We start from the raw sequence: 15,512 nt of genomic DNA, 5'->3' as shown, positions 1-15,512 counted from the left end.
CTAAATGTTTGATAGGTTTTTCATTTCGGAGGATGAACTTAAATCAATTTCCAATAGTAGAACTGACGTGATACGTTGAAAAATCCTTTTTAGCTGATAATATCCTGGACACCCTTGTTTGTAGTTGCCTTGATGAATCTTGTGAAAAAGGTTAAATTGCGGTACTGCCCTGGATCCTTCATCTATTGTCTTGCCCCTTGTGCGCACCCAATAATGCGTTCTAAGTGGGTTATTTTATAGTTGCTCGAATAGAAAGTAAGCTACTGCTTGAAACTTTCGTGATATCTGATTAAAAGAGATTGCGCAACAAACGAGAAAACCGTTTTGCCCACCAACAGATATCTTCAAGCTGAGATTAATGCGGACGTCTCTAACTTTGTAATTGGGTCATGGTCTAGCCTCTTCTATCCAAATTTGGCTACCTGCCTCTTATCGTTTAGTCACATTTACTCATGAAATTCCTAATTTCGCATCTATCAATTGCATTGTTTACAAGCAAGAATAATGTGGGACTATGGGAACATTCTACTAATGGATCCAACTGCGTATGTATGATTTTGAGCTATTTTACCAGGCCTGCCTGCTTGCGAGCAGCTCTCCACCACTTCAGGTTTCTGTCACAGGTATTTTATTAGAAGAAACTGACTGCGTATGATTTTGAGCTATTTTACCAGGCCTGCCTGCTTGCGAGCAGCTCTCCACCACTTCAGGTTTCTGTCACAGGTATTTTAGCTATTAGAAGACCTTCAGAGCCCGGCGCTTTAAGCGTTTAATACGGTGCTTTTCTTACTTGGCCTGCCTAATTATGTGAGTCGTTTAGTTAATGGGCATGCTAACTTGAAGAATTTTGGTGTCAGCATGGTAAGATACTTAAGGCTCAGGCCTCAGGCCTCAAATGTTTGTGTGGTTTGACGTGTTTCTATTGAGCATAGGAGTACAATACAAGATAAAAGTATCAAAAATCCCGATGGGCGTGCGCGAATGAAGCAATCTATTGGATACTTAAGAGCATGTTTTTCCAACTCCTTGGAAATTCCCAATGCATTTTCAATAAAACTGACCACCATAACATCCAATATATACATACATGCATGCACATCTAAAAAACGACTCATCTGTCACTGAATGCAGTGAGACGTACGGCGGGATAAACGATATTTCTGTGTACACCTCCGTTAGCTCTCTGAGTAACGGTTTGGATTTTAGTGCTTGGATATCTTCTAGGTGTGAGACCAGAGAGGACAGTACACTCAATCAGCCGGTTGATACTTGCGCACTGGTGCCTCTTATCTACTACTTCTTGCCCGTGTAACGCATCATCGCCTGCTTCATAAAATGTGAATTCGGCGACAACGAAATGTTTGGTTGATCGTCAGAAGTGAAAGAAAACGGTTAGAAAGCTTGGTCAATTGAGTTGATCTTCTGTGGGCTTTGATACAGATACACACCTTGGTCATCATTGCATCCGCAAATAGCAACAAATGATAACCCACCTCTCAGGCCAAGCCGACAGTTTCTGTGTTAGCTATCTGCTTCGGATGCTTAACTTTACTACATAGTATTACATTGCCATAAGGATAGATTTATTCGTATGTTTTTATATGCAATTCTCTGTATTAATCGAAAAGCGAAGATTTCTTACAGGCTTACATTCGATCCCTTCTGAGTTCTCATATGAAATTTTAGTCGCCCATAACCAAATCACAAACCTCCGAATGAGTTGCGTTTACCGTTGATCAATATAAATGGGTTGCATGTAAAGGTTTTGCGCGTTATGGAATATCTGGTGGTTCCAATCTACGGGTAATCGACACAGAAATTCACAAAGTTATATCGTTCGTTTACTGAAGGGTTTTGATGTTTATCTGTGATCTTTATTATACTTGAAATCTGTCTGGACTCTAAAGCCTGTAAAAACAGGGGAGATTGCACATTTGGTACGTCCTACTCGGGCGTAATCACCAGAGCATATTTTACGAATATACACGAGTCAAACAAGCGAGCCGCTGATCAGAAAGACGTATAGGCTAGTTCGACCGCTAAATCCAAATTTTGTTAGTCATTACTATCAGAACTTTTCCCCGAATGGAGCACATTACATGTTCTTTAAAATAAAAGCATGAAACCATGTGCACCAGCGCGATTGTATGCATAATGTGAGATAGTTTTTGCAGTTCTTACGACAGAAGAATCCAGCAGTAATTTGCCGTTCAAAAAATGTACAAAGTCACCTGAGAATTCTGAAAACCACCCTCATTGTTTCATGTCGTTCACATGCGCAGTTCTCACTCTGGTTTGTGTTTATGTGTAGTGCTAGCCCAAAATACGTGAAAAATTAATTTGATGATCAAGGCATTAAACTGGATGTGTTTTAGGTGAAATTATTGGCTGAACACGGCCGGTGTACATTACAACGCCCAGACCATTCTGACTTTAACTAAAACAAATACGCCTGCTCAGATAGGATTAGCTGGCACGACGCCTCAATCCTCATTGTGAATTAAACAGCAGAGACAGATTTCGGGCCACAATGATCCAGAGAAATATGATGTTTGCGGGTAAATCATAAAGAGCCGGTTTCGAGAGTTCCGTGGATATCCTGTCGTTATCAAATTGTCGCCTCTTTCCGTCTTTAGGCAACGCGCTCACATTCGTTTACAAATACCCCAAAAAATGTTGGTCACGATGGGTTCCGAAGTGAAGTCCATCAGGATGCAGAACAATTCATTTGCAAGTGCAATGTGGTTGAGTACAAGCACATCAGAATTTAGGATAGAGGTTCCCAGTTTTAGTCTTATCTCAAATATTTACGTTCGGGGTTTGCCTTGATTTTATTTGTGAGGCACGTTGCAAAATTGTATGGAGCATGCATCATTCATCACGGTACTGTGTATCATAGGCCGTTTACATGTTTTGAGGCTGAACGCGGATGTGTGCGAGATGAATTCATCCCCCATGCTTTATTCCGCATTGTTTTTTCGTACCTCTATAGCTACACAAAATTCTAAATAGGAACTGAATTTTACGCATTAGGCAATCGCACTATCAACAGTTTATTTTGACGGGACTTCCATCGTCTGTGTGTGATGCGCCTGAGGCTCCAAATGATTGTTTCCACTGTCTACGTGTTGTTTTACTTTAGTGCTCAGATAGGTTCTTCGTATGCTACGATTGCGTGCAACATCCGCAATTACTTTCTGGAGCATCTAGTGGAACAGCATGCCTATCCCGCCCGCGTTTAACTGACACAGAAGTTTACTAAGCTATGGCTAATAAGCAACGAAATGTTTCGATTGGGCCGTAGTATAAAGCCTGGAAAGCCGAAGGGTTTTTTTTTTCTGATTTATTCTTCACCATGCTCTTCAAAAATAAATGATAGTAGTGCATTAAAGTAGAACTATTGACCTTTAAGTTTGCAGCGGAATTCCACAAATGGCCGAATGGGAACAGGCAGACGTCATTGCACTTACTATCGGGATTTTCTCCACACGGAAAACAACTTATTCCCTACAACCAAAATGGTAAGACCAGATGTACCACCACAATAGTATAGAAATAATGGGAGCCACGCGTAAATCAGCAAGTGCAGTAATCCAAAAGATCACCTGAGAATTCGAAAACTGGCTCCGTTTACGTATTTGGTTCACATGCGCAGTTTTCTACCTATTTTGATTCAGTTAACTCAATTTTATGTCATTTCATTAACTTGTTAAGCGGTTCCGTTAAATCGACAGAATCACATAATAGATGCAGGGCTACATCGAATGATTAATCCAGAATGATTAATCCAGAATGATTAATTAAATGAGTGGAGGATTACTCAGTGTGCTAATCAGAAGATTAAATTTTTGTGTAAGCTCCGGGAAACAGGGGTTCGAGACTTCGTGAATCTTTGTAAGAGGTCAACTGCTGGTAATCCAAACTGAGCATGAAGGAACCTTGATTTGCTTATCTGCATTATAGCATAGTTTGAATTCCTTGAAATATGAAACTCTTCTGGGAAAAATATGGATATTCCATGACAGGGAATTTCATTCATTTCTTAGGAACAGTGAGTTCAAGTGGTACACGAAGCCCGGCTAAGCGGTTGACACCGGGGTCTTCAAAATCGACATTAGAGCTGAATAATAGTGCAACGTTACTGGTATTGCCGGTCAGTGTGTTTTGCGCATGGTAGTTTTGTTCGCAGAGTTCAGGGCCACCAACAAACTTCATTAAAACAGCAAACCGACGAACCTGCAGCGAAAATTGTTTCGTGGTGACTTGTGAAATGTGCACTGATGAGCCTCACTATGGATTAAGCAACCGTACAGTTCAGTTGCTCACAGTTTACCCTCACTTGGCAAAGAAAATTTCCAGTTTTGTTGCAAATCCCCATTGTTAGTTAATACACTTTTACGAGCACGAAAATTTGCGAGGACAATACTGGATGGTCTGCAGTCTATTTACACTGTGTTATTAGGCAAACGTTGGTTTTTCGTTCACACAGAGAAAGTCAAGTTCGTGAACAACGCTTGTCACATTAGCAGATCCAAATGTACCCGAAACTTCTGGCGCGATCGTTCGGGTGTTTGTTTTCCTAGATATAAAAAATGGAAGCATTTGTTGATAACAATTCGTTCGGTCTGGCAAACCAAGTAATTGTGTACCTTTTCACGAGCATTTACAGCAGGTCGCTTCTTGCCTTCTTTACATTAATTTAATTCACGTAACGGTTCCTTAATGGTATGTAAAGTAATATGACTGGGATATTGATTTTTGATATCTTGACATCCCATGTCGCTTATAAACATGACTATCAGTCAACCGTTAGTGCCTCCATAAATGATCACTCAAACAATTCATCTTTTCCATGTGTGAAGTTTGGAGGCAAAAACCCGGTGAAAGATAGGATAACCAACACGATTAAATTAGAACCACACGAGAACAAGAATAGACAACAGTTCCATGAGTGCCAGCGAGTATCGGGCGTTTATTGACGATGACTAAGGAAAGATATGTTTGTTAAAATCATTGGACTGATTTTTTAAAATGGGATTTGTTAACCTAGCGGAGTTGTCTGAAGGTCACTTGTTTGAGGGGAATCCACTCATATTTACATCCCTCTGTGTCTTATGCAGTCCAAACAAATTTAACTATGAACGAACAGAAGCCTCAGGTAATTCAGGCGGATAATATAGTGCTGTAGTGTTTTCGCCCAAGTTCTTAAAATACTTTTCCACGTACATCCTCCTATGGACCTGAAATGTCGACAGTTTTCTCAAATTGCGTCACAAGCAAATCTCGCACACTGTAAAATGCTAATCAACATTCACATTTATGCTTTAATACCGATATCCAAATATACCCAAGCTATTAATTTTTCTGTCCAGTATGGGTCATTTACTGCTCCCTCGCAAAATAAACATGACCTCCCATTTCAGTCAAGTTAACTGGAATGACGCGCTACATCTAACATCGTATCGATGTAACGCTGTATGCTCCTGATGAGGAATGTCAGTGTTATGTTTCCTCATAAATCCGCTTTACGTCCACTGAAACGTGAGATTCATCACGGAATTTGTGAAAATGCTTGGTAGCATTTGTTTACATTTGAGTTCTAATCAATGAATATCCAGGAAATTCAGGAATTCACGTTCGATAAGACAGACTTTCGGTTTTTCTAAACAAGATACATATAAAAGTTCTGCTCCATTGTCCAATGGTTTGTAACTGTTCAGTTGTTGCTCTCTAATAAACAACTCCGCAACAAAGACCCCCGCCCTGTCATTTTGTACCACGAACAGGATAACGATGAAGATCCCATGGCCACAACCCTTTAAGGATGTGGATGTTGAGACCTTCCGGGACGACGTCGAGAAAGTTGCTGAGGCTGTTGACTGGATACCGACCGGGATAAGTTCGCGATGCTGGCGAACTCCATCAAAAACCGGGCAAAAGCGGTCATGGATACGGTCATAAGGGGTCCTCAAAAGATGGCCTAGGCCGCCGCGAACGAAGCTCTTGCAGCGGAAATTGACAAACAGGCCGACAGCTAGGAGGCAATGAGGCGGTTCCAAACGGCCAGGATGGCATCTTGATGTGACCAGACCGTGTTCCTCGCCAGCCGGTAGCATTCGTGGGATCGGGCTTTGCCGGGACCGAGCGAAGTGTCGCGCCAGCTGCTGCTGTTTGACCAGTTAGTCGAAGTTGTGTAGCCTGCGCTTCGTGCCCATTTTTTCCCTAATGCAACTGGTCAGTTGAGTGTGGAGTAGCTGGAGCATCTTGCCGGCCGAAGCACCAATGGTCACGTTCCAGTCGCAGGAGAACAGGGATAGTTCACCAGCAGAATAACTGCAGACCAGAGTAAACCAACCCTCGGATCAGCTTGCAGCCATAATTGAGGAATCACAGAGAACCCTCGAAACGAGCCGGTGGTTTTTAGTGTAGCAGGGACGGCCACTAAAATAGTCAATGTCAGTCTACCGGACCGCTTGTAAACAATAGAATATTGGGGGTACTCCTTTTTTACTGAGTGGGTTGCAATTTGCGCAGTGGCACGCGCTATTATGCATACCGCTATCGAGAAAGATGAGAAGTATGAGCTCCGCTTGATTGGAACACGGATACAGAGATGTTTAAAAATGGCATACTCTAGGAAGCCAATAGGTCACACATCTTTTCGGTTGTGCTTATAAGCAGTGAGGGCAAAAAATGCAGAGTTTGCGTAATTTTCCAGCGTTTGAATGAGCTGACCGTATTTCACACCGTATTTCACGTTATCCGACTTGCGATCCAGCTACTGGACTACCTACCAAGGTGGATGACCTGAAGAAAACGGCGTTCACAATTGCGGACACCCAAAATAAATTTAGACGAATGCCGTTTGATCTGCCTGGGGGTTCATTCACATTCCGGTGCTTGGTGCTTCGTTCAACGAAGCGACTCCCGAATGTTGCCGTGTACGGAGACGATATCGTTGTGAACAGCAATTTGGAACCACAGCACGCAGCTCACGTGAAGGCTGCGTTGGGCGGATCCGAGTGGCTGGCCTGCGGATAAATGAAGTCAAATCACAACTCGCTTGGATTTCGGGGGCACTTTTGGGACATAAGTTGGATCACGGAGGAGTTAGCTCACTTTCCGAAAATTGGCAAAGATGGAGGATTGTGCTGTCTCTACGGCAGTTTTTTGGTGCAGCAGTCTCAGCTGCCTAAGAACATGTCAAACTGGGTATCTTCATCAGTTCCAGATGGTTCTCCCGTCGAAACCAAAATGATATGAAAGTGGTAGTATTTCGATCGGAGACTGCGCTACTTGATTAGCATCAAGAATTGAGAAGCCGGTTGTGATCTGTCGAAGAGGTTTCAACAATTTTATCAGCAGTGTAGTGCGTCCACAGTTGCTAGGGTATCATAATTTCGACATGGGTTGTATTTANTGTGAGGCGCTCGACGCAGCCGGTGAAGCCAATGATGTATTTGATAATCGCTCCGTAAGTACTTCGATGAGTTGCAATTGTTGCTCAAACATTGCTTTGAGTTATTCTGCCTTCATCTTGCGTCGCTAAATATGTTACGGTTCTATCACACAGCGAGCAAACGATAAGTATGCGGACTGTGATAGTGTTGCATTAGCCACCACGCTTTCGGTATTTCTGAGGCTTGGAAAAACAGGAAGGGGCATAGGTCTCACATGATCTCAGAACCACTGGAACTAATCTGAACCAGAGCCCTAGTCACCAACTCTAAACAATCACTTGGACTTGGATAATGTTTGTCACCTGGTACGAAATATACTGGTTAGTTAATCGATTACGTAAAGATATGTTCAACCATTATCTGCAGATTTTGTAACGTCATGAGTGTTCGGTGACGCCTTAGGAAGCAGCGTTTTGATAACAGAAAAACCCAGAAGGAACCATTCAAAACTTGTTATTCATTTGATTAATTAAAAATTGTGATTTTATTTTATCTGAGTTTTGCGTGGAAATGAATCTTAAATTCATTTGAGTATTTTTTCATTTTCTTGTCTATTGGGATTCACGCAAACGTTGTATTCAATGTGCTAGTTAATCTCACTGATATTGCCTTACAGCTGATTGTAACCCATTGATAAAACCCTTTATGAATAGTGTCCCGATTGAAGAAATCGCCTTCAAAGTTTGTCCATTTAAACAATTTGGTGTAATTGAGAACACATTCATATAAGCTGTTGCAATTGACTTGGCAATCCCTTAAAACCGAATATCCAATAAACCGCAACTTCTGATGAATTTGTTTTCATTTGACCTAGATGCGTCGGTGCGGACAACAAACTTAAGGGGCCCGCGGATCTTAATTGAAATTGTGAATTATGCGATGTAATAAAGACCAGAAAATTCCAACTTAGTTATACTTCTAAATCAAACTGATAACCAAACGTAATATCTTAAGTCGACCGGTACTAGAGAGCGAGAGGTTTTGAGGCGCTGTCTATATTCAGAAAATCTAACTTGCCATCTAGACTGTCATACATAAAGCAGCTGTTAGTATTGCTTCCTTTTTGTGTAGATGATCGGTGAATAGTGGAGCCCTAATAACAGCTTGTTCGACCATACTGCGGAAATATACAGTTGGCTGTTACGGCGAAATGACGGTGGATATATGAGAAAAACATGGGGTAATAATTCACTTGTGTTATGCCACGCAACAAACTGGACATGACTGGAGTATGTTCCCCTCATGCATAAGTTGAGCGGATAATTTTATGATGGCAGAATGCATCAAAAAACATGTCTTCCAAGATGGTTGAGACGGAAGAATGCATGAGTTTTTATATTTGACAATGCAATACATATTGGAATTCGAGAATCGGTTGAATTTTTAGGAGGAAAATTCCGACTTCCGAATCCAATCCTCCAAGAAAATATACGAGGGAAACTCCAGCGCAAACGAGATCACAATATTTTATAGGAGGATGAACTGGAGTGGGTTTAGTGAATACATAGACATTTTTCTCAATATCAACTCTGTCTCTCCTTAGTGTGTATAGTTATTGATAGAATTCTCCACAGGATGCATAAGAATGGCCGAAGCTGATGAAGGTGTGACACATGACGCGCAGATGGACTACATACAAAGTGTAAATACACAGAGTTTGAGGTGTACGTTTGATGCAACAAAATTTTCCAGCTTCATAGGAATTACATCCATTATTTCTAACTGCTTTCATCGTTGTTGCAGTGATTGGGGATGATGACCGAGAATTCACTGGAGTCTAGATGTTGCGACACTGGAAGAATTTGCAGATATTTACAGACGGTCAGACCGTAGTCTTTGATTTTCCAGCTTCATAGGAATTACATCCATTATTTCTAACTGCTTTCATCGTTGTTGCAGTGATTGGGGATGATGACCGAGAATTCACTGGAGTCTAGATGTTGCGACACTGGAAGAATTTGCAGATATTTACAGACGGTCAGGCCGTAGTCTTTGCGAAACTGTTCATCAGTTTTCCACACAAATCCTATTCTGTACTAAAGCGTTAGACAAATATCTAAGCAGTTGTCAAGCCTCCATCATTTTGAAAACACTTTTTGAACTCAGATTCCGGAGTAGTCCGTGCTTGCCTGCTTTAAGAATTTATCCTGACCAGTGCACTTAAGTAGCAAGCATCTTGTGAATTAGCGTGTTGATAGTTGTGCATTTGTGTCTCCTAACCTCTTTGGTGACAGCGCAATAGTAATTTATCAAATTCGACTTCGGTGCCTAATACGGTCTTGCCTGTTGATCACCGAAACCGAAAAGTTTTTACTGAGGTGCAAATCAAACCACTACTAATTAGGCTAGCTTACGTGAGAATTCTGCCGGTCTCTCGCTTGAAAATGTGCGCAACAACATCCAAGGACCACGTTTCTTAGTCAAGTGAGCAAAATGTTTTTAAATGCACTGTGGAATACGGAATATCTTCTTGTTTAATCTCGCGACTAAATTGCACTGGTAGTAACCAATTTATGGTCTCCCTTCACTGCAATGCTTGAGACGTTCTTCGGAGATCTTCATTGCGATTATGGTTGCCATACGTTAGAAGGTAACCTGAGAAGTCAAAACGGCTTTGTACAGCAGGTTCATTCTATTCATTATTAGGTGTATTCCGAACATGTACAGAGATTCTGACTACCGACGTTCCAGCTCAGGTCGAAAAAACAAAATTAGATGATAAGTATCTCTGTTGCGGACATTAAACATACACGTGTTTCGGTTACAGATAACGTGGATTCACCCTCTAATCATGAGAGATGACCGCCGGCTACTGCGTTATACGGCCATGAGTTTTCCAGCAATAGCAAATTTATTGTGAATATATAGTGAGATGATGACTTATCCACTCGACTGCCACTCAGAAATCAGTGCCAACGGACGAACATTCCGGTACATTTCGATAAGTATGATCGTCTTGTTCACTCGAGTTCTACAAAATATAAACCGTTAAATGATTGTTCGTATATCATACTGAGGGGGAATAATTTGCACTTTCTGTAAACCGGCAGCACTGGATTCCATGCGAATGCTGGATTTTCAATGTACTGAATTTGGTGAAGTGTTTTGCCTTGTAGAAATTCAGCGGAATTAACTGCTTCATCAAAATTCCGAAATATGAACAGAAATTAATCGGGCAAAATCGCATGGAGGACCGCGAACATTGAGCCACAACTTTTTATTTCCAGTGCAATTATTTGTGTTTGCATGCCTACAAGCTTCTATTATGTTACCATGGAAATTATTATCACTAATGAACAGTACATTAGTTCTTTCAACACAAAATCCATAGAAGTGCTTACATGTGGATTCTGTAGTTGTCACTGTGATTTCGGAGCATTCCGGGAGGTATATGAATCTTACAGACGAAAGTTGTCAATGGCCGAAGGCGCACAATATGTGGCATGCTATAGCGATGTTATAGAACTGAGGTCAATAGAATGGGAACAACCGCTTAAGTTTGACTAACTACCCGCCGTATTCTGGCAAAACCACTCTATTGCTTGGGCGGCCTCTTTGCTGAAGACTCATGGGTAGGTCTTTGATTTCCCCAAGCCTGCAAAATTGCAAACCATTCTCACGTAGCCCTCGGTAGATTGTTCAAATTCAGCAAATCTTCCGACAAATTCCGCTCCAAACCTCGGCTACAAAGCGTGCACCTCAATGAATATGTAACACCTCTCGCAATTTTCAGGTCATCACTTCAAACAGTGAGTAATCTTCAATGAGGAAAACCTCAGCACAAAGCTCTTATTTTTCCAATCTCATTAGTCACCTTGTCTTCCATGGTTTTCCAACACACTTTGCTTCATTTAATTACAACCTGTATGACCACCAAATCTGGAAGTGTTATTCAAACCGGATATCTCAATCACATAAAACCAGAACTACAAGGCATTTCTTGACAGCGATTTCAACAGGTTATTTTCACCACATACATAGGGCGGATTCTGCATCAGGTTTCGAAGTAAGGCACGATATACAGAGTATTTGTCGGAATAAAACAGGTTTCTGTAATTGTTCAACACCTTAAGCGAAGATAATATGCCGAAATTCTCGGTCTCACCTTTTATTCGCCCATGATAAATATAACTTGAAAATAAAAAAGCAAAATTCGGTTCCACATATCCATCGTGGTCCCACAGTCGTGTCAGGCAAAAGCAAGTTTAAAATCTGGAGAACAATTTGGTGCGGCCTGACATGCGTCATTTTGTTAAAGAACATGAACGTATCATATGGAGAAATGGAAATCTTAAGACTATTTTGAGTAACTTCTATAGAGATAGTTTCGTTAGAAAATTTTACAAGTGTTCATGAAAGTCTAGGTTGCTCGTGAAAGTGAAGTATTAGATCACGAATGCAGTCAACGCTTGCATTTTGGTTGATGCGAATAACACGAACGGCAAAGGCAGACTTAATGTAAACCACCAGCCGTGGCAGAAAACAGGGAATCACATTTGGTTGAAGCCTGGGAACAAAGAACTCCCTCAGTTACCGTCTAATGATACGGAAGGTGAAAGAGTATGTGCCTCCTATTGTGCAGATAAACGGCGACGTGAGAGAAAAATAAAACGTCTTTTGGTTGTGATTTGCATAACGTGTAGAGAGAGACGAGCTTGTAGGCATTTATATACACTTGTGTAGACGTCTTCGATTTTCTGCCGTTTCGAAAAGGTGCGCCACTGCACACTAATTATTAAGCAGATATCTGAATGAAACATATCCAATTAGGCGACTGCACTGCACGTGGTTTTTTACGCACGATGGGTACCATATTTAGGGATGAAGGCGTTATTTCACGTAGCTACCATCCACACTCACAATTTGATGAGGACATTCTGGGCCACTGGCCTTCAATTTATGTATTCACTGCATGGCGTTCGAAGCCCCCTTACTCAAAATTTTGTATTTCAAGTCCATCAACTTTCTATCCGAATTCAGCGCCCCTTGTTACTACAGCATCAAGGTTTTATACTAGACTACCGTCCAAATTTTCGAGTTGGCATCGCCTCCTTTAATTGCAGATTTTGATGCTGTTTGGCCAAACGGTGAGACTGGATGTGACCATACTTGAAAACCATAGGTCGGAACATTCAACGCCTCAAAGTCCGTTTGCTGTAGGTTAACACAAGGTTAAAATCTTTAAGAAATGATGTTCGAGGCGGCCGGTAAACTCATTGGATGGCAGGATTTTACTTAAACACTGATATGCGGAGGGATTAGGAATGTACAAAGCAAGCATATAATACCAGACAGGCGTGAGGTAACAAAAGATGAACAATTGTATCTGGACGACAGAATAATAAAAGCTTATCATCGTGGAGGCAAAGTACTCTCTCCCAACACCTGATCGCGTGGAACTATTTGGGGGTGAACGCTAAACGCGAACAAGCCAAGAAGACAATTGCGTAATCGGGAGAGGTAAATGCGAAACCACGAAACTTTCTGCACAGGGACACGCTATGACAAAACACGCCAGGTTTCCTTCAAAGCAATTTAGTAAAAATAACCGCCAAAAGATAGGCCTGAATTACAGCAAAAGCCGATATTCCCGAGTCATTTTTAGTTCTCTGTTAAATCGGATGCTAGCGCGTCTTCTGTATCTTGCTTATCTTCTTGTGATACAAGGTACTGTGTTCGCTTTTGTTGTGCTGTTAGGCGGCGCGTTTAACAATATGCGTTGACTTTAAACGTATCAGATTTTACGTGCATTTTGGTGCATTATCAATGTATGGAAGAAAGCCGTTCTGCGCAAAGTCGTTTATGAGCAAACAGCAAATAAGCAGCTACGAATACCAAGCGGACGAGCTTGCCATGCCAACATATGGTGGTCTCATCCACTCGAGGAGTTTGTGCTTGGTGTCGACCTGGAATCCTTGCCCCATCAATCATAATATCCACCTGTCAGTTGCCCAAGAGATCGCTAAACTCACTCTCTCAATATTTGAGTACATGATTTCGTCGCTAGTCAGACCACGACTGGCACATACGATGTGCCCATTCCTTTTGTTTTGGACCGCACTGAAACCGCAGTCACTAGCATTTGTTGCAACACTAAATATCTTCAGACCCTGGGCAGGTTGCGGGTCAATTGGTGCTCCGAGATCCACGCCCGGACACGATCAAAGAGCACATGCTTCCTTTGTCCATTGCAGCTGTTCATCGTGCCACAGAAATTCTTACATCGAAGCAGCAATTGTGTTCAGATACTTGACAACATGTGCAACATGCTGCTCGTCCGAGAAACCACCGTAGATAAAACATTAGGAACAGCCCGGTCCTGGATTTTTACCAGTTTTTCTGGCAGTTAGATAAACTCTTTGTGACCCAGTTTATGCCCGAGTATTGTCATCGGACTCCGAGCGAATTGTGAACTGTGTTCACCTTTCCGCAGTCCAGCCCCTCGAATACGCCACGATACGACCTTAAATTGTACTGGATGCTCCGGTTCCAAACTTCTGTACACAAAGACATAACACACGGCAACATTACATAGTCCCTTCGTTAAACGAAGATTCAAGAAACGAAAGGCGTCAAGAAACGGCATCCGTCTAATTTGATATTGAACGTCACCAAACGTGATGGCGGCTTTCTCCGGTTCTCTGACTAGATAGCTGGTGGCCAGTATCAGAAACTTATGCTAAACACAGAGAAAAATCGGTAATACTGTAGACAGATATAAAATTTCCAAAACCAAAGGAAAGCCTCGAATTCCGGTTCTCTGACTAGATAGCTGGTGGCCAGTATCAGAAACTTATGCTAAACACAGAGAAAAATCGGTAATACTGTAGACAGATATAAAATTTCCAAAACCAAAGGAACAGCCTCGAATGGATTTACGATCATTCAGATGAAACTCAAGAAATCCACGCAAAATGGGCACTTCATAATCGTCTTCTTTACAAGCGCAACAGAGCAATGTTATGCGTTGATAGCTTCCACGATTATGCCATTTTGCACAATTTCCCAAGCCCAATTACGCATCTCCTCGCAAGGATAAAATTGCAGTGAAAGGAGGGCCATAGATTTGGAAGCATTCGGACGAGAGGGTAATTTCGTATTCATTCCACCAGCAGGAGCAAAACGGACTTCCGTAGCCTGTGGACACTTCTGAGTACTCCCTAATTACGGACTATATACCTGGTATGTTGCAAGACGAAAGCATTCGGGCACTTAGTTCGCTCTCGCCTAACCGTTGAGCATGACTGAGCCATTTTTGTCACGAGTTTTTCCCGCTTTAAGTTAACCATGTGTTCTGCACTCTTGAAAAATCCGCCCCTGCATATATACGGCCATCTGATTTCATCAACCTCAATTGAATAGCAAACGCAGGGTCACCACTTTTGACAAACCTATAAGAGAGAAACCGTTGGCGCGACACTCCATCTATTTCCAGTAGATTGCGTACAACGGCTGCTGCAGGCTGTCGAAGAACACATTGGGGCGCTTCGCGGTCTCACCCTGGCTGATATAAACCGTCTCATAGACTCCTGGCAATAGGTAGGTGTACCGAACTCCGCCCCAAGAGCTTCGTATATGGAGGCTTATTCCATCTTCCGAGTACCCGTTTGGCCCCATCCAGAGCGGCCTTCCGAGGCCTCCGAAGAGAGCCTCCAGTGCCGTGAACTTGGCCCGATTGGTCTCTAGCCCAGATGCCGACGCAATATAATCTAAATCATCCAGGAGTGTCCGCATATCCCCATCCTCAGAAGTTTGTGGTCACGGGATATGAACCCTGATCGGCGTCCGAACGTGAGAACGGAGGCCATCGTCCGCAACGTGACCAATGATCTACGCCGTGATATAATGGTGAGAATACCCTTGGTGATTGGGATACATTCACCTGTTTTGTGAACGGGTGTAGCCGGTATATGTATTTTGCCCGAGCTGAAAATAATACACCACCCACGCCATTGCCAGCAGCCACTGTTAGTCCTCTGTTTCGATTCCACTGAGCTCGTTTTCGGCCTTTCTTGGACGGCCCAAATGATTGCATGCCGGCCAATGAGGAGA

At 42.3% G+C, this 15,512-nt stretch overlaps 1 protein-coding gene across 1 annotated transcript in view; it reads right to left on the bottom strand.

The window, feature by feature from the left end:
• Positions 1-15,194, bottom strand: part of T265_12007 (hypothetical protein) — a gene marked incomplete at both ends in the record, with an annotated part of 41,042 nt that extends 25,848 nt beyond the window's left edge. The window contains one exon of the mRNA XM_009178889.1: positions 14,960-15,194. Within this exon, the coding sequence (XP_009177153.1) occupies positions 14,960-15,194 (235 nt within the window). The remainder of the gene's footprint in view (positions 1-14,959) is intronic.
• Between the last annotated feature and the right edge of the window lie 318 nt (positions 15,195-15,512).

The sequence above is a fragment of the Opisthorchis viverrini genome (assembly GCF_000715545.1).
Source record: "Opisthorchis viverrini unplaced genomic scaffold opera_v5_726, whole genome shotgun sequence".
Taxonomy (NCBI): domain Eukaryota; kingdom Metazoa; phylum Platyhelminthes; class Trematoda; order Opisthorchiida; family Opisthorchiidae; genus Opisthorchis; species Opisthorchis viverrini.
Note: the sequence above shows the minus strand (reverse complement) of the source record. Positions and strands in the feature narration are given on the sequence as shown.